Here is a 25532-nt window from a genome sequence, read left to right as displayed (position 1 = left end):
AATACATATAGCTAAATACATAAAGCTGTTGAAGAAATAACTGCAGTGGAGCAAGCTGGAGACAAAATGTAGTCATTTCTTACAGATGTCATTGGAAGAGACCACCTGCTGCCATCACCATCCTACCAGTTTCACCTCCCCATCTTGCCTCCAATCTGACCCTTGCCCTCCCACCATCACCAGTTTACACCCCATCCCCCGCCACAGCACCATCCTTCGTCTTTCTCCACCTCTAAGTGTGTGTCAGCCTAACAGACCAGTACAACCCAAACTGGTCCATTCACAGGTTGTAGCTGTTCCAGTGTGAAAACCGTTCTAACTGACTGTAAAAAGGACGAGAGGACAGAGAGAAGTCAACAGCCCCAAAACAGTGTCTTTACAGTCCAATTAAGAAACATTACCAATAATCCCTATTGGATGTTATGAATGAAAAGAAAATCCGCAGCGTGATAATATGTTTTGAAATTCAATTGAATATTTACGTACTCTGGGCTACAATACAATATAAAACACTACACAGCATAATTCAGAGAAAGTTGAGGCAAAACAAGAGGTAAACTGTTGGAAACTGACTAATTGACTTGAGCACATTTTAGTATGTTTATAACTATGTAAGTGGCCTAGGAGTAGTGATTAACATATTGTGGGTTAGATCACATGATCTATGTGCAAATGTATATGGACCGGAGGCAAAGTACAGAGACAGAATATTTCCATAAGGGTGAGATAGGAAGCATATGAACAAGCTAGTAACATGAATGAGGATATTTCAAGCTAGAACCCAACAAAACTACATTTCCATATCAAATATCAGAGATGAACTCTAAGGGGACGTGATTGCCTCAGGGGTGAATGCAGAACACTGTAAGCTCTCCTTCCCAATTGCATAGTATTAAAATAACTGACTATAAAAATTAAAAACTACTACAACAAACAGGATATGCTTGAGCGTGGTTCAACATGTTTGCTGTGCACGCGTGTGTTTGTGTGTAGATCCAGTTTCAGGCGGTGCAACGGCTGCTTGTCCTTTTCCCTTTCAAACCATCAATTCCCATTCACACCCACAACCAACCATCCATCCCGTCTGGCATGTCTCCATGCAACCCCCCTCTACCCCACAAGGGGAGCTGCAATCCCCTATTGCCACAACTAGGACTCACCAAGATCCTTAGAGCCTTGACTTTCGCTGGCCATCTCTCCCATCCTCACCAGTGCCTCGAAGTAGCCCTTTGCAGCAAATGTGACACCTGGAAACATGGAAGCATTGGGCGTCAGATCAGGGGCGGAGTGGAAATATTGGACATTAACGTAATCTTAACCCCAGCATCCCTCCCTTATAGCCCCAGTCAGTTAGGGAAGGGGCTAAAGGCTACAATGGAAAGAGTTATTGCTACAATGGAAAGAGCTAGGCTAGTACAAAGTACAAAGGAAAGTTCTATAGCAAGGCTACAACAGGCTACAATGGAAAAGGCTACAAGCTACTACTGCCACAAGCAAAAGAGCTACTGCCACAAGCAAAAGAGCTACTGCCACAATGAAAAGAGCTACTGCTACAAACAACAACAATGGCGACTCAACAAGAAAAGGAGAGGAAAGTGCAGTAACTACAGGAACTACTGGTGAACAGAGCAGATGCTGAACGAAAAGAAGAACTACATGAAATACAAACCAGAGAAAGTAAAGCAAGGGAAGACCAGGGAAGGCAAGATAGACTGGTCTGCCTACGACCTCTGTCAATCAGGTCTCAGTCCAGGGACATTGAACACACAGCAGGCATGGCTCACCCACACAGTCCTGCCACAGGCAGCTAGAAGCAGTGAATGGGAAGTAATGGTGAATAAGACCAGGTCAGGGCTAAGTCGTTTAGGGAGTGGTGGTCATAACGAGAGGAAAGAGAGGGAGGCCGAGAGGGAGGCCGAGAGGGAGGCCGAGAAGCTGACTGAGTATGACCTTGAGCTGATCCATATTGATAAGGAGTGTCAAAGCTTTATTAAACCATGTGACCAAGCAGAGTCATACTAAACATGGACGGTTACTGCACAGTTTCTTAGTTCGTAACATTAAAATATTAGGTAAGTGCCATTTTAAACCGGGCTGTTAAATAAAGTGTTACCCAAAATATATCCCGAATATGGATTCACTGCATGGTAAACAATTTAAATATGTTCTAAAAGGTTAATGGTCTTTATTGAGCACTGGCGTCCCATGGCACCCTAATTGGCGAAGACGTGCTCATAGTAACGGCTGGAATGGAATCAACAGAACGGTATCAAACACAAACATGTTTTCCATGTGTTTGATACCATTCCATTGATTCCATTCCAGTCATTATTATGAGACATCCTCCCCTCAGCAGCCTCCTGTGATATAGAGTGCTACAGTCATATGGGAATACTACCCAACAGCTACTGCTGTATCATTAGCAATATTCCTTCCCAATTCAAACAAGAGACAAAATTGATTGTCTAACACAACAGAAGGGCTCGAACCGGTCTCTGTCCCTCCATCTATCCACCTCTCCTCTGAGGAACCTGTCCCTCCATCTATCCACCTCTCCTCTGAGGAACCTGTCCCTCCATCTATCCACCTCTCCTCTGAGGAACCTGTCTCTGTCCCTCCATCTATCCACCTCTCCTCTGAGGAACCTGTCTCTGTCCCTCCATCTATCCACCTCTCCTCTGAGGAACCTGTCTCTGTCCCTCCATCTATCCACCTCTCCTCTGAGGAACCTGTCTCTGTCCCTCCATCTATCCACCTCTCCTCTGAGGAACCTGTCTCTGTCCCTCCATCTATCCACCTCTCCTCTGAGGAACCTGTCCCTCCATCTATCCACCTCTCCTCTGAGGAACCTGTCTCTGTCCGTCCATCTATCCACCTCTCCTCTGAGGAACCTGTCTCTGTCCCTCCATCTATCCACCTCTCCTCTGAGGAACCTGTCTCTGTCCCTCCATCTATCCACCTCTCCTCTGAGGAACCTGTCTCTGTCCCTCCATCTATCCACCTCTCCTCTGAGGAACCTGTCCCTCCATCTATCCACCTCTCCTCTGAGGATTGTTTCTCAAGCCTCAGTCTGCACCAATTTCCTCCCTTAATCCTTCCTTTACCAGTTATTCTTTCCTTTCTCCATCTTTGTCTTGAGGTCACTGAACTGAAAACAGCCCTTGCCTCCACAACCAAGGACCTAAAGCCTACTGCCCTGTAGCTGGGTTCAATCTGACCCAGACTGATTACTTCCAGGAAGAGAGACCCTCACTCGGCTCTTCCTGAGCCCAGCTTTGGTTGAGTCTGGGTGCAATAGGAGAGTGCGGGTGAGAGGGTGGAGGTGGATTGTAGAGTGCGGTGTGGAAACCCTTGCGTGGATGGATGGGCTATTTAGCGATGTCCACAGAAATCCCAGCCAAGGGGGAGAGCGCGAGGGGCGGTGAAGTGTGGCAGGCCAGGTAAAGCTGTATTAACTGGGACAAGATGTTAGAGCTCTGCTGTCGGGGGATTGTGTGTGTGTGTGTGTGTGTGTGTGTGTGTGTGTGTGTGTGTGCCTTCAGTAAAGAGGATTACACCTCCGATATGAAGCAGATAGGTCTACAGAATGGAGGTGTGACACGACATCCATTCTTCCCACCTATTCCAAAGTAAATTAAACACTATTGAAGAGTAAAACCGGTGTAAACCAGATCAGCTGCACAGCTTGATGCGTTTAGTGCTCCATCCATCTTCAACTCCCCTCTTCCAAATCCCCCCCATTTCTCTTCCTCTCCATCCTCCCCACTACTGCTTTACAAAATCTCTTCAGCCCTCACCCTTCTGAATCCCCTCCATCTCTACAACACAGCTTGTCCCTGTTGAGAAATGTCTCTCCGCCCCACATTCAACATGATGCCAGTACGGTTGTGTGCTGTGTGAAATTGCCCCACCTTCTCCAGTCCCAAAACTAAACAGAATAGCTGGCTAAATACCAGTCTAAGCATTGTATCCTATTCAAGCCCTGCAGCCACTGCACACTCTCCTCTCCTCCAAAATCAAACAAACAAACAGTATCTCCAAGGAAAACCATTCCTCATGAAACTGGTTGAGAGAATGCCAAGAGCGTGCAAAGCTGTCATCAAGGCAAAGGGTGGCTACTTTGAAGAATCTCAAATATAAAATAGATTTTGATTTGTTTAACCCTTTTTTGTTACTACATGATTCCATATGTGTTATTTCATAGTTTTGATGTCTTCACTATTATTCCACAATGTAGAAAATATGAAAAACAAAGAAAAACCCTTGAAATGATTAGTGTCCAAACTTTTGACTGGTACTGTAGAAGCAGGCAGCTCTCTCCCTAGACCGAATCATGTTAGTCAACAAAGCTCCAAGGACCTCAAGTCCAGCCAAGCACCACACCTTGTTCCCTGTTGCGATTTATGGGTTCCCCTTCTTCTCCTAAGAGCAGAGGCAGAACTGGCATATTTACAATTCCAGTTAATGCATGGAGGCCCACGAGGCACCCTGTTGTGATTTGAATGCTGGCTGTGCCCTTTGCAATGGCAGCCTAAGCCAGAACCTCAGTTCTGCGCCTGACCTGCAATGAAGTATATTTTTCTATCCTGGAGCTGTGTAGCTATTTTTATTCTTATCAGACTACACTGAGTCCTCCTTTATTGGTCTTTAGAGCTTCGTATTTCCTGCATGTCTATCTCTCCCTCTCCGGTCCTTTCTCTCTCTCACCCTCTTTGCCTGCTCCTACATTAGAGACCAGCAACCTACAGCTGGAGACAGCACTACATTACAGACCAGCAACCTACAGCTGGAGACAGCACTACATTACAGACCAGCAACCTACAGCTGGAGACAGCACTACATTACAGACCAGTAACCTACAGCTGGAGACAGCACTACATTACAGACCAGTAACCTACAGCTGGAGACAGCACTACATTACAGACCAGCAACCTACAGCTGGAGACAGCACTACATTACAGACCAGTAACCTACAGCTGGAGACAGCACTACATTACAGACCAGCAACCTACAGCTGGAGACAGCACTACATTACAGACCAGTAACCTACAGCTGGAGACAGCACTACATTACAGACCAGTAACCTACAGCTGGAGACAGCACTACATTACAGACCAGTAACCTACAGCTGGAGACAGCACTACATTACAGACCAGTAACCTACAGCTGGAGACAGCACTACATTACAGACCAGCAACCTACAGCTGGAGACAGCACTACATTACAGACCAGTAACCTACAGCTGGAGACAGCACTACATTACAGACCAGCAACCTACAGCTGGAGACAGCACTACATTACAGACCAGTAACCTACAGCTGGAGACAGCACTACATTACAGACCAGTAACCTACAGCTGGAGACAGCACTACATTACAGACCAGTAACCTACAGCTGGAGACAGCACTACATTACAGACCAGTAACCTACAGCTGGAGACAGCACTACATTAGAAGCATGGCTGAGGAGACACTATCTGTGTAGGACTTGCTTTCCCGGTCTACAGCCTAACACAGATTCATAGTGCAGCAATGTCCAATTCCTCACCATTCTATTCAACTGAAAACTGTATTTCAACAAGAAATCCTTATTAAAGATGGATGTTGATAAAATATCAAATAGGGGGTGCTTACATTCGTCTTGTTTCACACATGTACAAGTGTGAACCCTGTACAGCAGGGAGCATCATCTAGGTTCAGCCTTGGGGCGATTTTTTTCGCGAACCGATGGTCAGGGAGCCGGAACATAATTGACTGCAAGAAGCCTAAACAGATACAATATTTGACCAAAAACAATAATTTCAAACCTTGCTTACATTTGTATACGATCGCATACACTGCGTATACGAAACAATAGGAACACCTGCTCTTTCCATGACAGACTAACCAGGTGAATCCAGGTGAAAGCTATGATCCCTTATTGATGTCACTTGTTAAATACACTTCAAGTCAGTGTAGATGAAGGGAAAGAGACAGGTTAAAAAATTATTTTTAAGCCTTGAGACTGCCATTCAGAGGTTGAATGGGCAAGACAAAATACTTAAGTGCCTTTGAACAGGGTATGGTAGTAGATGCCAGGCACACTGGTTTGTGTCAAGAACTACAAAGCTTCTGGGTATTTCACCCTCAACAGTTTCCCGTGTGTACCAAGAAGCATTGGAGTCAACATGGACCAGCATCCCTGTGGAACGCTTTAGACACCTTGTAGTCCATGACCCGACAAACTGAGGCTGTTCTGAGGGCAAAATGGAGGTCCAACTCGATATTATGCATGGTAATACTTTGGCTGTTTTCCAAAATGTGTAATCACTTGGCTCTGATTTGCTGGTGTTTTTTTTTTTACAGTCTTCAACAATTTGCTCAGAAAACATGGGGAGATGGCAAGATAAAAAAATACAAAAAAAGTCCTTCTGTACAGTGTGAAATGGAAATGTCTGTTTTGCATATCCCACTCCCCATGAGACACCGTCAGAGAGTGAGGTCATGACCAGGGATCCGCCATTATTGACAGTGACCTGGGAGCAATTAGGGTTAAGTGCCTTGCTCAAGGGCAGCTCGACCATTTTTTTAACCTAATTGGCTCGGATTCGAACTAGCAACCTTTCAGTTTCTGGCCAATCACCCCGATGGACTGCCACATCTATACCTCCACAGTGCTGGACAAGCTCCAAAAATACAGCTCCATAGTGTGTCTGTCTATATGTATATAGATGTATAAGATAGATATTTATTAGGTCCACACATATGACAGGGAGTCAACAGTCTCAGAGAACATGGTTCATAAAGCAAAACGGTGGTGAGGAAAAAGGTCAATTTAATGCCCAATCTAAGCAGAATGCATGGAATATTCTAATAGAAGCATTCCGGGTTCCGTCTGAACCTCATGTAAGACCACGTAACACTGATGAAAAGTATAGGTTTATGCTGCTGCTCCTTTACCATTGGTAGAAGAAACAAGAGTCTATCTCCAATGTATTTTTCTCTCCATCTCCCTCCTCCTCGATACCAGTTCTGTTGTTCTTTTATGGGGCCATTTTTATTCTCTTAGCTCCACCTGACCTCCCCCCTCTCAAAATTGTTGTCCTCCTGCACCCTTCAACCGTATCACCTAGTGTATATACTCCACACACACACACACACACACACACACACACACACACACACACACACACACACACACACACGCACGACTTGTGAACAACCAAATAAAAACATAAAAAGAAGTTGACGGCATGAAGGGATGCAGGTGAAGAGGAGAGGGCAAGATGTGGACATGGAACAGACTAAGGTGACATCATATGAGGAAGGCAGCCTGAGCCTCACAACAAAATATCAAATCAGTCCATGTAACTGAAAGCATCTCTTACAGAAAAACCACACGATTTCACATGTGGAAAAATCACGTGTTTTTGGGAACACTTCACATGTGATCACGTGAAAAATCATGTCGTTTTTCTGTAGGGGCTGTCATAGCGAAGTCCTACAAGAGATCAGAAGGGCTGCAAGAGGAAACGGACTACAGGCTACTTCGCCAGCATCTGAGCTCATCTCTAGTTCAGGTAAATCGGGAGTCTAAAAAGCAACAGCAAGACAGTGTCAGGCCAGTGCCTGGTCCTCTGGACAGGAGGGGAGTGGGGGATGTGGGGGATGAGATACATGAGAAGAAGAAAAGGATGTACTCACTGGATAGGGCCTTCTCGTAACTCTTCCCCATGGCCACGAAGTTCCGCAAGCACGGGTTGAACTGCTCCATAATGGACTGAAAAGAGAAATAAAACAGTTTTTAGTCGGACCGAGCAGCTATAAGCCTAGCAGAAGCAGAGCTCTACTCTGTAGTCGGGGCGTGTGCTCTCACACACACACACACACACACACCACACACACAGGCGCTCACACACTGCAAGCACGCGACTCCTACCAGCTCACTCACGCACACAACTCGTTTGGCTTAGCCAACCAGGTACAAGAGTGTAGATGGGAATCATTCAGCAGTCACACCCAGGTGAAGGAGCGAGAGGGATGTGGGTGTTAATGCCCGGGCAGCCCTCTCTCACTCACTCCCTCTCTGTCTCTCTCAGGTCATGTTGTTTGTGCTAATTACTTTTTGTTGTTGAGCAGAGACATGAGGGAACAAGGGGGGAGTGGACGGGGAATAAATTGGATGACACGAAAACAGGAAAGAAGAGGAGAGGAGATTCAGCTAGCTTAGTTGGCTTGAGCGTGGTGCTAGCGCGGTGTTAGCGCAGTGCTAGCGCGGTGCTAGCTGGCCACAGCAGGGGATTGATAATGATTATAATGCATCTAACTGTGGGTATAAATGTCTGCTGGAGGGGATTCAGGTGGCTTGGTTGGGTTGTGTGGGATTCAGCATAATCTTCTGCATATACTGAACATATGTGCTCACTGAAAAATAATACTAATTACAATATCATCATTACTAGGACTGGCAGAAGTCTGATGAGACAATCATGAGAAAATAGGATTATACACACATACTTTTGGTCATGTAATGTATGCAACACCTCGTTGAACATCTCTTGGGGGGGGGGGCTTGCTTCCATTCAGCCACAGGCCAGTCGAGTTCTTCCACACGATCTTAAAAAAACATTTCTGTATGGACCTCACTTTGTGCACGAGGGCTGTGTCATGCTGAAACAGAAAAGGGCCTTCCCCAAACTGTTGCCACAAAGTTGGAAGCACAGAATTGTATCCTGTAGTGTTAAGACATCCCTTCACTGGAACTAAGGGGCCTAGCCCAAACCATGAAAAACAGCCCCAGACCATTATTCCTCCTCCACCCCAACAATACAGTTGGCACCACGCAATCGGGAAGGTAGCGTTCTCCTGCCATCCGTCAAACTCAGATTCGTCTGTCAGATGGTGAAGTGTGATTTATCACTCCAGAGAACGCATTTCCACTGCTCCAGAATGCAATTGCGGCGAGCTTTACACCACTCAAGCGGATGCTTGGGCATTTCACGTGGTGATCGTAGGCTTGTGGGATGCCATGGAAACCCATTTCGTGAAGCTGCCGACAAACAGGTCTCGTGCTGACATTGCTTCCAGACGCAGTTTGGAACGCGATAGTGAGTGTTGCAACCGAGGACAGACGATATTTACACACTACATGCTTCAGCAATCGGCGGTCCAGTTCTGTCAGCTTGTGTGGCCTACCACTTCGCGGCTGAGCCATTGTTGCTCCTAGACATTTCCACTTCACAACAAACAGCACTTAGAGTTGACCAGGGCAGCTCTAGCAGGAAAGAAATTTTAAGTGTTGTCCAAATACTTTTGTATATATAGTGTATATACACTGCATTTGGAAAGTATTAAGACCCCTTGACTTTTTCCACATTGTTACGTTACAGCCTTATTCTAAAATGTATTCAATAGTTTTTTCCCCCCTCGCCAATCTACAAACAATAACCCATAATGACAAAGCAAAAACAGTTTTTATTGTTTTGCAAATGTATTACAAATAAAAAAGGGAATATCACATTTACATAAGTACTCAGTAAGTTTTCATAAGTATTTTACTCAGTGCTTAGATCAAGCACCTTTGGCAGCGATTACAGCCGCGAGTCTTCTTGGGTATGATGCTACAAGCTTGGCACACCTGTATTTGGGGAGTTTCTCCCATTCTACTCTGCAGATCCTCTCAAGCTCTGTTAGGTTGGATGGAGAGTGTCGCTGCACAGCCATTTTCAGGTATCTCCAGAGATGTTCGATCGTGCTCTGGCTGGGCCACTCAAGGACATTGAGACTTGTCCTGAAGCCACTCCTGCATTGTCTTGGCTGTGTGCTTAGGGCCATTGTCCTGTTGGAAGGTGAACCGTTGCAGATTTTCACCAAGGATCTCTGTACTTTGCTCCGTTCATCTTTCCCTCAACCCTGACTAGTCTCCCAGTCCCTGCCGCTGAAAAACATCCCCAAAGCATGATGCTGCCACCACCATGCGTCACCGTAGGGATGGTGCCAGGTTTCATCCAGACGTGACGCTTGGAATTCAGGCCAAAAGAGTTCTATCTTGGTTTCATCAGACTAGAGAATATTTTTTCTCATGGTCAGAGTCCTTTAGGTGCCTTTTTGCAAACTCAAAACAGGCTGTCATGTGTCTTTTACTGAGGCGTGGATTCTATTTGGCCACTCTACCATAAAGGCCTGATTGGTGGAGCGCTATAGAGATGGTAGTCCTTCTGGAAGGTTCTCCCATCTCACCTCCCTGACCAATGCCCTTCTCCCCTGATTGCTCAGTTTGGCCAGCTCTAGGAAGAGTCTTGGTGGTTCCAAACTTCTTCCATTTAAGAATGGAGGCCACCGTGTTCTTGGGGACCTTCAATGCTGCAGGAATGTTTTGATACCCTTCCCCAGATGTGCCTCAAAACAATTCACTCACACAGCAGGTCATAAATTCCTGGAGGAGATTCTTCTTCATGGCCAGACAGTATAGTGAGTTTTCATAGAGGGAATTTCTTCCACCTCACAGAACTTGAGATCTGAACAATATTCATGTTCTGGAGAATGTATAAAAGAAGGTCAGTGAAGTAGCCAGCTACAAACTGGTCCGTTTAGTACAATTTTGTGAAACTCATGAGAGAAAATACAGCCACATTCCATAACCCTGTTTATACAAGAGTCTCAGTTGTGAGGCTTGCATCTAATTGTGGTATAAGATGAATGAGTAAAGATGAAACTATTTGTGAAACGATGTTAATGTGAGAGAATCGTATTTCTGTTTAAAGTTTCACTAAGTCATTGGCCCGCCCCCAGGAGCACAGACATGACCTGGCATCATGGGACAGCCCTTTTCTATGTTCTGAATAACCCCCCCCCCCCCCCCCCCCCCGGGTTTTCCCACTGCAGACCATGCTTCTCTCAATTACAAGGGCTAAGGTTTGAGTAGAGACCATGCTTCTCTCAATTACGAGAGGGCTAAGGTTTGAGTATAGACCATGCTTCTCTCAATTACGAGAGGGCTAAGGTTTGAGTAGAGACCATGCTTCTCTCAATTACGAGAGGGCTAAGGTTTGAGTAGAGACCATGCTACTCTCAATTACGAGGGCTAAGGTTTGAGCCCATTGCTGAATTCTTAACCATACCACGTGGTTAAACTCTGAGACTATCTAACCGACAGAATAAGAACACATTTTTGATACTAATTACTAGTCTGCAGCTAGGAATTTGGTATCATTGAACGCGAAGACCGACAACCGCCGAAACACCCATCTATAACATTGCTGAATGTTACTCTGAACTATCCATTCTAACCACGGCAGAGAGAGAGAGGGCGGACAAACTCTCCAACAGAAATCAAGACGACACACTGAGTGTAAATATATATATTGATTGCAATTATTCCCGAATGAGTGAGAGTTCATGTGCAAAGGATAGCATTTCAATTGTTATAATTAACAACTTTGTAGTGTCCTTTATCTCAGTCGACCCCCACTTCCCTTTTGTCCACCAAGCCGCCATGCCGGTTTAGCCCACTAGGGCACATTACCCTATCATTTCCTTGTAACTATATCTACTGTTTGTTTGTGTGCATTTCTGTGATTATTTAGTTAGTAAATAAATGATAAGACAATTGATGTATTGATGACTCATAGTGAAGACTGGGTTTGTGCAGATAACCAACAATTTACGACGTTTGGAATGAGACTAACGTAAGGTAAAGAATAAATTTGTCAATTAGAAGACATTGATCAGATATTAAAATATCTGAAAGTTATATTAGGAAAATTATAACTTTGTAATCTGAATATTTTCCTTGGTGCCCCGACTTCCTAGTTAATTACATATACCTGATTAGTTAATCACGTAATAATAATTATTACAGAGAATTGATTTGAACCTAAAAATATGTCTTCAGTTTAATGATGCCAAAGACACGACACAGTGGTCCTGGAGTTGACAGAGAACTTGGGTAAATACAGTGGCGCAATTACACTTGACATGTGGAAAAATAGGCACTGTGGGCTTTTGTTTTTTCTCCCTCTAACAGAAAGAAATCATAATGTGATAGCCCATCTATATAAAGTCCGTTTTTTTAAACAGAGTCCTTCTTTTCTGATGTGATGAAGAAACTGAAAGAAAGAGTCCAGCTACTTCATTTATTTATGAAATGTATATTCACACCTCCATTAATTTATAAAATAACAGTCTCTCTCGGCTAGGTTTGAAAAATCTCCCAATTTGTGCCACAATTTAGCCTACTGATAGATGCTGGGTCAGTCAGAGTTGAGTCCTATTGTAAAGTGTAGCCTAATGGCCAAAAAAAGGGCAATCTTGCTATGTATTCGATGCTTAAGTACTTTAAAGTTTACATTTGTAACAGAAAAATGCACCAACCCTTAAATATATTAAATGTACTATAATCCACATAATAATTGCTAAAGACAATTATAAAGAAAGTGTCTTTAACCCTGCATTATAATGTAGGCAACTTAATATATTTGTTTAGGCTTAGCCAATTTAGTAGGCAATTTCACAGCATTAATCTACATTTGTCAGCATAAAGCTTAGTGACACACTCATTCATGGCTTTGGATCAAAATAAATAAGTACCAACATTCTTTCTGATAGTCTTTAAAACCTCTCTAGGGGGTGTGGGATGGTAGTGTCCCACCTGGCCAACATCCAATGAAATTGCAGAGCGCCAAATTTAATAACAAATACTCAATATAAAAATTCATTCAAAAAAACAAACAAACAAGTGTTATACATCGGTTTAAATATGAACTTCTTGTTAATCAACCACAGTGTCAGATTTCAAAATGGCTTTACGGCGAAAGCACACCATGTGGTTATCTGAGAACAGCACCCAGCAGACAAATCATTACAAACAGTTACCAGCCAAGTAGAGGAGTTACACAAGTCAGAAATAGCAATACAATTAATCACTTACCTTTGATGATCTTCATATGGTTGCACTCACAAGACTCCCATTTACTCAATAAATGTTTGTTTTGTTTGATAAAGTCCCTACCAATTATATGCATATCCTAGCTTCTGGGCCTGAGTAAAAGGCAGTTTACTTTGGGCACGCTTTTCATCCGGAGGTGAAAATAGCGCCCCCTACCTTAGTGAGGTTAATACACAAATATTTTGACCAAGTTAATCTGCTCATGTTTTGTGTGTTTAATTATTTGTGACGTGGTTGCAATCAACAATGTAAACAAAATAAATCAAATTCTATTCAAATTGTATTTGTCACATGCGCCGAATACAACAGGTGTAGACCTTACCGTGAAATGCCTGCTTACACGCCCTTAACTCTATTTCTTGATCTGCATTGTTGGTTAAGAAAATATTTACTAAATAAAATAAACAGTAACACAATATAACAATAACGAGGCTATATTCATGGGATACCAATACCGAGTCAATGTGCGGGGGTACAGGTTAGCCGAGGTAATTTGACTACAGACGTGAGTGCTACGGGGCGGTAGTTATTTAGGCAGGTTACCTAAATGTCTGCTTGAAACGAAGATATTACAGACTCGGTCAGGGAGAGGTTGAAAATGTTAGGCAAGACACTTGCCAGTTGGTTCGTGCATGCGCTGAGTACACATCCTGGTAATGTGTCTGGCCCCGCGGCCTTGTGAATGTTGACCTGTTTAACCTCTCTAGGGTAGGGGGCAGTATTTTCACGGCCAGATGAAAAATGTACCCAAATTAAACGGCCTACTACTCGGGCCCAGGAACTAGAATATGCATATTATTAGTAGATTTGGATAGAAAACACTCTGAAGTTTCTAAAACTGTTTGAATGATGTCTGTGTATAACAGAACTCATATGGCAGGCAAAACCAGAGAAAAATCTAAACAGGAAGTGGGAATTCTGGTGCTTGTAGTCCTTTCAAGTCATTGCCTATCGAACACAGTGACTTAGGGTTCATTTTGCACTTCCTAAGGCTTCCACTAGATGTCAACAGTCTTTAGAAAGTTGTTTGAGGCGTCTATGATCAACAGAGAGCGAACAGAGGAAGTTGGTAGTTGTTGACTCAGGAAAGTACTGGAGTTCATTGGTGCGGGTTTACGTGAGAGTTAGCTGTGTTCCAAAATGTTTTTGAAGACATTGTAATCGTCCGGTTGGAATATTATTTAAGTTCTAAGTGAAAAAGGCCCTAAAGATTGATGCTATACAATGTTTGACATGTTTGAACGAACGTAAATATAACTTTTTGTCGTGACATTTTCCGCACACTTCCTACATTTGGAGTAGCTAACTGAAAACGCTAACAACAAGGAGCTATTTGGACATAAATTATGGACTTTATCGAACAAAACAACATTTATTGTGGACCTGGGATACCTGCAAGTGCCTTCTGATGAAGATCAAAGGTAGGTGAATATTTCTAATGCTATTTATGATTTTAGATGACTCCAAAATGGCGGGTATCTGTATTGCCTAGTGTATTTTTCTGAGCGTAGTACTCAGATTATTGCAAAGTGTGCTTTCCCCGTGAAGCTTTTTTGAAATCTGTCACAGCGTTTGCATAAAGGAGATGTTCATCTATAATTCTTTGAATAACAGTTTAATATTTTATCAACGTTTATGGTGAGTATTTTTGTAAATTGTTGTGCTGATTCACCAGCGGTATTGGAGGCAAAATATTTTCTTAACATCACGCGCCAATGTAAAATGGGGTTTATGGATATAAATATGAACTTTATCTTACAAAAAATGCATTTCTTGTGTAACATGATGTCCTAGGAGTGTCATCTGATGAAGATCGTCAAAGGTTAGTGCATAATTTTAGCTGGTTTTTGTGACGCCTTTCCTTGCTAGGAAAATGACTGTGCTTTTTCTTGTGTTGGAACTGTCCTAACATATTCTAACTTCATGCTTTCGCCATAAAGCCTTTTTGAAATCGGACAATGTGGTTCCATTAAGGAGACGTGTACCTTTAAAACGGTGTAAAATAGTCGTATGTTTGAGAACTTTGAATTAGTCCATTTTCTGGTTTTGAATTTTGCGCTCTGATTTTTCACTGGCTGTTGAAATAGTGTGAACCGTGGGTGGGACGCTGCCCAAAAGAGGTTAAAAAGGTCTTGCTGACATAATCTACGGCGAGCGTGATCACACAGTCTTCTGGAACAACTGGTGCTCTCATGCATGCTTCAGTGTTGCTTTCCTCGAAGCAGGCATAAAAAGGCATTTAGCTCGTCTGGTAAGCTTGCGTCAATGGGCAGCTCGCAGCTGGGTTTCCCTTTGTAGTCTAATAGTTTGCAAGCCGTGCCACATCTGACGAGCATCAGAGCCCATGTAGTAGGATTCAATCTTAGTCCTGTTCTGACGCTTTGCCTGTTTGTCTCAGGGCATAGGGGGATTTCATAAGTGTCCGGATTTGTGTCCTGCTCCTTGAAAGCGGCAGCTCCAGCCTTTAGCTCGGTGCAGATGTTGCCTGTAATGCATGGCTTCTGGTTGGAATATGTACATACGGTCACTGTGGGGATGACGTCAGACACACTTATTGATGAAGCCGGTGACTGAGGTCCATCAATCCCTACAAATATATTTATGTATTTTTAACCCTGCATTATAAATTGTATAAAATATATTAATTTAGAATCCTCTAAATTTAAAAATTAGATCTACAAGGACATTTTATTGATCTGCCAATATTTTCATTTAGAGATTCTGGTAAACTCTTTGATGTCTCCTTTTATGTGGCCAACCAATTATTATTGGATTTTTCACCATGGCAACGACTAGTTAGTATTAAAACATAACTTATTTCTCAGCTCGTTTGGCATTCGTGGAGATCAGACCATTTTCATTTGCAGGGATGTGGGTGTGTTTTTTGACCAAATACTTATTGCTATATGTAAATACAATAAATACAAATGTATGTATGTATGTATGTATGTATGTATGTATGTATGTATGTATGTATGTATGTATCTTTCTTCACCAGTTATTTTACCATTTTGTACAATTGTGTGATTAGCCTACCAGTTGATGTAAATGTAATGTTAATTCTCTTGAGAGGAATTATGGTGTTATTTCTCTCTTATTGTCAATTGCGTATAGAAATTGCTGACATTACTGTTTAATGTAATAATGTTTATTGGATTTACATTGTAGTAATTTAATATTCATTTAATCCTGTTTCCCTCTGTACTCAGACCACATGTATACTCTGGTTCATCATTAAACTCCAGTCCAGTATCCGTTTACTCCTAGTGACCTATCCACACATTAGAGAACCAGACTCCGTTTTAATTAATATAACTTATTTTGAAGGTAAGCCTGGAATGAGTTAGTCACTCAGCCCTATGCTGTTCCTGCTTCCGTTGCCTATTTGATTGTTTAATATCCTACTGATTCTGTGATCACCAAACCTCACGCAACCGCAAAATGTCACAAAGCAATTTCAGACACTTTCTCTGCTTTGTCAGAAGAAGCTGTAACAGGCATATACAATATTTGTTCACCAACATCTTTATGCTTGTTTTAGTAAAATAATGAAACAAAGGACTCAAAATGCAGATGTTTATTTCAACTACATCTTATTTGCACTTCACCAGTGAACCTCCAAGTGTATATCATTAATACTCAATCTCAAAAGTTTAAGTTCATGAGTGACAGAGTTAATGAGTACTTGATGTCACTGAGAAAATCTGGACATGGCATGCTCTCCCTTATGTAAGGAATTAGACACTTTACTACGTAGGCTACAGTAAACATCTCATTGTCCTGTTGTTTTTGTCAAACTGCACAGTAGCCTAACAAAATAAAACATTTTAAAAATCAAATTCAATAATATATTTTGTACCAGTGTAGATGCTACACTTTTCACAAGTGTAGCAGGTTGTGAACTCTGCAAGCAACGTTTCCACTCCGAGAATGAGAAATTACTGTAATTAATACAGTAATTCCAATACAATGGAATACAAAAGAAGCCAATCGCACATGAGCAATTAGCAGGACAATAGACTCTTGCCGAGAAGGAGAGGGTTGTATTTATAGACACTGCACAGTGGCCTAATAAACATATGGATTTTTTTTCGAATTCAATAACATTTCTACCACGGTAGATGCTATGTTTTTGATTGATGGACAATATTAAAAACAGTCAAATGCATTCGTGAATTGAAATCGCTTTAGCCGACATGTTGCAGTTTATTTATTTACGGGGCGGCCGGCAGCCTAGTGGTTGGGTCAGTAACCGAAAGGGTGCTAGATCGAATCCCCGAGCTGACAAGGTAAAAATCTGTCGTTCTGCCCCTGAACAAGGCAGTTAACCCACTGTTCCTAGGCCGTCATTGTAAACAAAAATGTGTTCTTAACTGACTTGCCTAGTTAAATAAAAGGTAAAATAAAAATAAAATACATTGTTGAATTATTCAAGGGTCCTTTCTTTTCTCTGTGCTGGAGTTCTTTTAAGAATACTAAAAGAAGCCATCCACCCTTGATGGGCTATCAGCAGGACACTAGTCTTGCCGAGTTGAGGGACTTTAAAGTGTATTAATAGTTGTTTGCGAGGCATGTCACTTCTCCCATTTCTATTGCATAGCCCACCAAATGCACTCTTTTCCAACCACATCTGGATGGATCCATAATGAATTACAATGGTAATAAATCACTAAATGACAGAAATATTGGAATAAAGTTGGCTAATGAAGGCAACAAATGGTTGCTTACTGAAACACCCAAAAGTCATCCAATTGTTATAATAGGATTTGAAGCAATAGACTACCTGCGTGTGGTCAACTATTTCAGCACCGTTTCGCACTGCTCTGGGACAAGCATTGGGGACTGATCTTGATAAATTAAATCAGATTTGTATTTTGGGGTTTTGGTTAACTTCTCTAGGGCCAGTGGGACGATTTCGTCCCACCTACGTAACAGTCAGTGGAATCCCGTGGCGCGTTATTCAAATACCTTAGAAATGCAATTACTTCAATTTCTCAAACATATGACTATTTTACGCCATTTTAAAGACAAGACTCTCGTTAATCTAACCACACTGTCCGATTTCAAAAAGGCTTTACAACGAAAGCAAAACATTAGATTATGTCAGCAGAGTACCCAGCTAGAAATAATCAGACACCCATTTTTCAAGCTAGCATAGAATGTCACATAAACCCAGAAGACAGCTAAATGCAGCACTAACCTTTGATGATCTTCATCAGATGACAATCTTAGGACATTATGTTATACAATACATGCATGTTTTGTTCAATCAAGTTCATATTTATATCAAAAACCAGCTTTTTACATTAGCATGTGACGTTCAGAACTAGCATACCCCCCGCAAACTTCCGGTGAATTTACTAAATTACTCACGATAAACGTTCACAAAAAACATAAATTATTTTAAGAATTATAGATACAGAACTCCTCTATGCACTCGCTATGTCCGATTTTAAAATAGCTTTTCGGTGAAAGCACATTTTGCAATATTCTAAGTAGATAGCCCGGCATCACAGGGCTAGCTATTTAGACACCCAGCAAGTTTAGCCCTCACCAAAGTCAGATTTACTATAAGAAAAATGTTATTACCTTTGCTGTTCTTCGTCAGAATGCACTCCCAGGACTTCTACTTCAATAACAAATGTTGGTTTGGTTCAAAATAATCCATAGTTATGTTCAAATATCCTCTGTTTTGTTCGTGCGTTCAAGACACTATCCGAAGTGTAAAGAAGGGTGACGAGCACGACGCGTTTCGTGACAAAACATTTCTAAATATTCCATTACCGTACTTTGAAGCATGTCAACCGCTGTTTAAAATCAATTTTTATGCCATTTTTCTCGTTAAAAAAGCGTTAATATTCCGACCGGGAAAGCGTGTTTACGTTCAAAGAGAGAGAAAATAAAAACATTGGATCCCCTTATGCACGAGCCTCAGTCTGATGGTCCTCTGATAGACCACTTACCCAAGGCGCTAAAGTTTCAGCCAGCGGCTGGAATTACATCATTCAGCTTTTTCCCGGGTTCTGAGAGCCTATGGGAGCCGTAGGAAGTGTCACGTTACAGCAAAGATCCTACATTTTCAATAAACAGAGCCAAGAAGCCCAAGGAATGGTCAGAGGGTACTTCCTGTACAGAATCTTCAGGTTTTTGCCTGCCATATGAGTTCTGTTATACTCACAGACACCATTCAAACAGTTTTAGAAACGTTAGGGTGTTTTCTATCCAAAGCCAATAATTATATGCATATTCTAGTTTCTGGGCAGTAGTAATAACCAAATTAAAATCGGGTACGTTTTTTTATCCGGCCGTGTAAATACTGCCCCCTAGCCCTAACAGGTTAACCTACAATTAGGTTGTGGAAATGTTAGGATTATTTTTCTCTTCACTAAGTCACTTAGTAGCCTAGGACTACTCCCTACCGGTCATGTTGAACAGCGCCATATTTTCCTAACAGAAACCCTGAGGCATACATAGACTACTGTAAAATGTATTTGTTATTCGTGGAACAGAAACACCATAATATGAATCAATTTATTTAAGTTACATTTCTAACAGCATAAACAGCACAACAAAGACTATAATAATTTAAAAATAAATCTCATAGGTCGGTTCAAACAACAACAAAAAAGGTTTAAAAAAAATCTATTGTACAGCCAATTTTAAAACCAGTCAAATGCATTCGTGAATTCAATCGCTTTAGCCGACATGTTGTGGTTTATTCATTGTTTAATTATTGAAGGCTCCCTTTGTTATTTTGCCAATAAGTAAGTTCCACTAAACCAGCTAGAGTAAACAGAACTTAGGTCTACAGCTCCATGTCATTTCAATAACTTAACTGTTCAAAGACGCCCTCTTGGTGGTCAAACTAGCATTAATGGCAACAATGGCTGACAGATAAATAACGTGCCATAGAATTCTGCGGCACCCCGCAAGCTGTGCTGCAGTATGATGCAAATTTTAAAAGGAAGAACCACTGTGCGCACACACACGTCAAACATTTGAACAGGCCTACTCATGCAAGGGTTTTCTTTATTATTACTATTGTCTACATGGTAGAACAATAGTGAAGACATCAAAACTATGACATAACACATATTGAATCATGTAGTAACCAAAAAAAGGGTTAAACAAATCAAAATATATTTTATATTTGAGATTCTTCAAAGTAGCCACCCTTTCCCTTGATGACAGCTTTGCACACTCTTGGCATTCTCTCAACCAACTTCATGAGGAATGCTTTTCCAACAGTCTTGAAGGAGTTCCCACATATGCTGAGCACTTTTTTGGCTGCTTTTCCTTCAGTCTGCGGTCCAACTCATCCCAAACCATTTCAATTGGATTGAGGTCAGGTGATTGTGGAGGCCAGGTCATATGATGCAGCACTCCATCACTCTGCATGATGGTCAAATATCCCTTACACAGCCTGGAGGTCTCACAAAGACACGGAAGTTGGAACCATTGGTGTCCTTTAGTAGTGATTTCTTTGCAGCAATTCCACCATGAAGGCCTGATTCACGCAGTCTCCTCTGAACAGTTGATGTTAAGATGCGTCTTAACTCTAATGAACTTATCCTCTGCAGCAGAGGTAACTCTGGGTCTTCCTTTTCTGTGGCGGTCTTCATGAGAGCCAGTTTCATCATAGTGCTTGATGTTTTTTGCGACTGCACTTGAAGAAACTTTCAAAGTACTTGAATGTCGGTCAAACCAGAGAATTTCATGTCTTAAAAGAATGATGCACTGTCATTTCTCTTTGCTTATTTGAGCAGTTCTTGCCATATTATGGACTAACCCTTTTACCAAATAGGGCTATCTTCTCTATACCAACCCGACCTTTTCAAAACACAACTGTTTGGCTCAAACGTATTAAGAAGGAAAGAAATTCCACAAATTAACAAGGCACACCTGTTTTAATTGAAATGCATTCCAGGTGACTACCTCATGAAGCTGGTTTAGAGAATGTCAAATGTGTGCAAAGCTGTCATCAAGGCAAAGGCTGGCTACTTTGAAGAATCTCAAAACTATTTGGATTTGTTTAACACTTTTTTGGTTACTACATGATTCCATGTATTATTTCATAGTTTTGTTGTCTTCAATATTATTCTACAATGTAGAAAATAGTTTAAAAAAAATGTAACCCATGATTGAGTAAGTGTGTCCAAATTTTTGACTGGTACTGTGTGTGTGTGTGTGTGTGTGTAAATAAAAAAAATTAAAGCATGGACGGGCAGAGTGAAGGAGGGGCAGAGTGAAGGAGGGGCAGAGTGAAGGAGGGGCAGAGTGAAGGAGGGTGAAGAAATGTGCAAGCCAGGGAATACAGTGGGGTAAAAAAGTATTTGATCCCCTGCTGATTTTGTACGTTTGCCCACAGATGAAGAAAGGATCAGTCTATAATTTTAATGGTAGGTTTATTTGAACAGTGAGAGAGAATAACAACAAAAATATCCAGAAAAACGCATGTCAAAAATGTTATAAATTGTTTTGCATTTTAATGAGGGAAATAAGTATTTGACCCCCTCTCAATCAGAAAGATTTCTGGCTCCCAGGTGTCTTTTATACAGGTAACGAGCTGAGATTAGGAGCACACTCTTAAAAAGGGAGTGCTCCTAACCGCAGCTTGTTACATGTAAAAAAGACACCTGTCCACAGAAGCAATCAATCAGATTCCAAACTCTCCACCATGGCCAAGACCAAAGAGCTCTCCAAGGATGTCAGGGACAAGATTGTAGACCTACACAAGGCTGGAATGGGCTACAAGACCATTGCCAAGCAGCTTGGTGAGAAGGTGACAGCATTTGGTGCGATTATTCGCAAATGGAAGAAACACAAAAGAACTGTCAATATCCCTCGGCCTGGGGCTCCATGCAAGATCTCACCTCGTGGGGTTGCAATGATCATGAGAACGGTGAGGAATCAGCCCAGAACTACACAGGAGGATCTTGTCAATGATCTCAAGGCAGCTGGGACCATAGTCACCAAGAAAACAATTGGTAACACACTATGCCGTGAAGGACTGAAATCCAGCAGCGCCCGCAAGGTCCCCCTGCTCAAGAAAGCACATATACATGCCCGTCTGAAGTTTGCCAATGAACATCTGAATGATTCAGAGGACAACTGGGTGAAAGTGTTGTGGTCAGATGAGACCAAAATGGAGCTCTTTGGCATCAACTCAACTCGCCGTGTTTGGAGGAGGAATGCTGCCTATGACCCCAAGAACACCATCTCCACCGTCAAACATGGAGGTGGAAACACTATGCTTCGGGGGTGTTTTTCTGCTAAGGGGACAGGACAACTTCACCGCATCAAAGAGACGATGGATGCTGCCATGTACCGTCAAATCTTGGGTGAGAACCTCCTTCCCTCAGCCAGGGCATTGGAAATGGGTCGTGGATGGGTATTCCAGCATGACAATGACCCAAAACACACGGCCAAGGCAACAAAGGAGTGGCTCAAGAAGAAGCAAATTAAGGTCCTGGAGTGGCCTAGCCAGTCTCCAGACCTTAATCCCATAGAAAAATTGTGGAGGGAGCTGAAGGTTCGAGTTGCCAAACGTCAGCCTTGAAACCTTAATGACTTGGAGAAGATCTGCAAAGAGGAGTGGGACAAAATCCCTCCTGAGATGTGTGCAAACCTGGTGGCCAACTACAAGAAATGTCTGACCTCTGTGATTGCCAACAAGGGTTTTTGCCACCAAGTACTAAGTCATGTTTTGCAGAGGGGTCAAATACTTATTTCCCTCATTAAAATGCAAATCATTTTATAACATTTTTGACATGCATTTTTTTGTTGTTATTCTGTCTCTCACTGTTCAAATAAAACTACCATTAAAATGATAGACTGATCATTTCTTTGTAAGTGGGCAAACGTACAAAATCAGCAGGGGATCAAATACTTTCTTCCCCCACTGTAATTGTACATGCTTGTGCACTTGTCATCTGTGTACTGCCCAGGTGCTCATCTGTGTACTGCCCAGGTGCAGATAGAGAACGGGGTCCATATGGTAACCAAATCACCCTGCCCCAGGGCATAAAACCACCCTCTAATTCCAACCAGGTGCCCAGCCAACATCTATATCCTGGAACTCACTCCTCCCCTCCCACACACACAGAGTTCCTCTCTTCTACTTTGTCCTTTAACCTTTTCCTGACAGAGCTGTCAGATACTGAAGGGAGGGAGGGCATCTCTAGTCTCTTGGTAATGGTGTGCTTTATGATGTTGAGAGACATGGCATGAGGGATGCCTACTAATGTCTGTCACCGGGATGCTTGTAACTTTAAGATGACTTCAAAACAGAAGTGGAACAGGACAGGGGAAGGACAGAGAGGGAGAGCGAGAATGTAAATACAGGATATACCATCTGCAGGAAGGACAGAGCAGGAAGGAGAGAGTGTAAATACAGGATATACCATCTGCAGGAAGGACAGAGTGGCCGGGAGTGTAAATACAGGATATCTGCTGTGAGAGAAATGTTTAAAAGAGAGGTTGTGAAATGCATTGATGTGCATCAGTTATGTTTAATTTATATGTATAAATAAAAAAATTGCTAGATTTGATTCAATATGATGAGGACAAGTAAGCATAAGTTGTTTATAGAAAATTATAAGCACAGCAAATACATATTTTATGAACGTTTTTTGTCACAGATGCACTGATTCTTTGTCTCTACACTGTCAGTCAGGGAAGAAATCCACACATGTACACACACACACCAAAGAGAGAAATGGGCTTGAGTTTGCTTTTAGGGTTTCCTTGGGACCAACCTATTTATATCCCTGTCTGTCTCTCCCTCTCAACCCCCCTCCCCCTTCTATGTGTATGTGCTGTTATATAAGGCAGCATTAACTACTAAACAAACTCATTCAGTGGAACCTATCCAGCCATAGTAATCCTCCTGAATACACCAGGGAGACAAATACATACATACATAACATTACATTACATTACATACATACGAGAGAGAGAGGGAGCCATGTATTTATACACGCTGAATAAACAGCCATCAGATGACAGGATCACTACGGTGTGTGAGAGATATGCAACCACCATCAGACAGGTCTAGTCTCATGTGCCACATTTAGAAGATGCTGCTGCCGCAGCCAGAACCAGCGGGTTTCTAGAGTAGTAGGGTAAAAACACACACCGAAACTGACAACCAAATTCCCTCATGTAGACACGCAAACATGGACAAAAAAAAAACTCCGTACGCGCTTACACAGGCTGCAATCAACTGGCACCAAAGTTTGCCTAGTTAAACGGTTAGTTGATTCACCGATGTAAAAAAATAACTTGTGTAGAAGATCTACTGAAGTAGGAACGTTCATTAACTGCTCCTCTACCCACCTCTCTACTGCATGCTGTACAGTCTTCACACACACACTCAAAAATCACATCATTAGCCCAGAGAGCCAGCCTCACCTGATTCGCTCCAGTCCCACACAAACAAAAATTGCAGGCCTTCGCCTCGGCAACCGCTAATCATCATCAGAGTGGCCCTCGAATATGGTAATAAGCGACCTAGCTAATAGAGGAAGGAGTTTCCCGATCACCAGTGACACACACACACACACGCGGGGTTAAGGACTAGGTAAATTATTAACATGTCAAATTGTCTGATCTTAATTCATACTCAAAATCAGCAACACAAGTTGTTCATTTAGCAGGACTCAAACAGATTAAACTACACACACACACACACACACACACACGCTCCCATTCAGCAAGTCAATATTTTACAGGTGAATTGGGAAAATATGATTGTACACAGTCACAAAGCTTTTTAGGGAGAGGCTTAAGCCTTATGTTCGCAGGTGGCTCCTTGGGCTCATCTGCTATAACCATGTACTTAAAATGTGGCCTCGTCTTTAAATCGTTCGAGCTAATTCAAATACAGATCAAACATAGATCCATCGAGCCTAATGAAACATGGAAATGGATTCTTAATGATACCAACATATCCTCATCTTGTCCCTCATAATACTCTGAATTGTTCAGTAGGAAATGTTCCCATTTTCATCAAAGGGAATGGAAGAGAGATTCTGTTCCAGCTTAAATCAAGAGAGGGGTTAAGAGGGAAGGAGATACCCAGAGGCTTCACACAGGACCAGAGATAAAACACCCCATGTCACTGTGTGGTTCTGCATGCATGAGTACGTATGTGGTCTGTGTCTGTCTGTGAACAGAATATAAAGTAGTGGAGCAGACTAATGCAATGCGGTCAGAGCACTCTGGACGGGGTAAACATTACTGCCCAGCACTCTGGACGGGGTAAACATTACTGCCCAGCACTCTGGACGGGGTAAACATTACTGCCCAGCACTCTGGACGGGGTAAACATTACTGCCCAGCACTCTGGACGGGGTAAACATTACTGCCCAGCACTCTGGACGGGGTAAACATTACTGCCCACGAGGTTAATATTTCTGTTATATTGCTTTCATTGATTGTTACTAAGACATGAATCCATGCTTATTTAAATATGTTTAATTAAATTGCAATTCAAGAGTGCACAACATGGTTGTCAACAAATGCCTCAGTCACATCTTACATTTCAGAGATTAAACCCCCCCCCCCCCCCCGGTGGATCCAGTCTGCTTGGCGAAGCATCAGGGCTT

General features: G+C 42.3%; 1 protein-coding gene across 3 annotated transcripts in view; it reads right to left on the bottom strand.

Annotated features, from left to right (window-relative positions):
* Positions 1 to 25532, bottom strand: part of LOC106589900 (BAR/IMD domain-containing adapter protein 2) — a 140524-nt gene that overhangs the window by 85044 nt on the left and 29948 nt on the right. For 2 of the 3 annotated variants that reach the window (XM_082970577.1, XM_082970578.1), the window contains exons 2-3: positions 7683 to 7758; positions 1161 to 1247 (exon numbers count right to left, since the gene is read on the bottom strand). In XM_082970577.1, coding sequence (XP_082826703.1) covers positions 1161 to 1247; positions 7683 to 7758 — 163 coding nt within the window. The remainder of the gene's footprint in view (positions 1 to 1160; positions 1248 to 7682; positions 7759 to 25532) is intronic. The other variant, XM_082970579.1, reaches the window with a different exon arrangement.

The sequence above is a fragment of the Salmo salar genome, chromosome 28, assembly GCF_965601325.2.
Source record: "Salmo salar chromosome 28, fSalSal1, whole genome shotgun sequence".
NCBI classification, from domain to species: Eukaryota; Metazoa; Chordata; class Actinopteri; order Salmoniformes; family Salmonidae; genus Salmo; species Salmo salar.
Note: the sequence above shows the minus strand (reverse complement) of the source record. Positions and strands in the feature narration are given on the sequence as shown.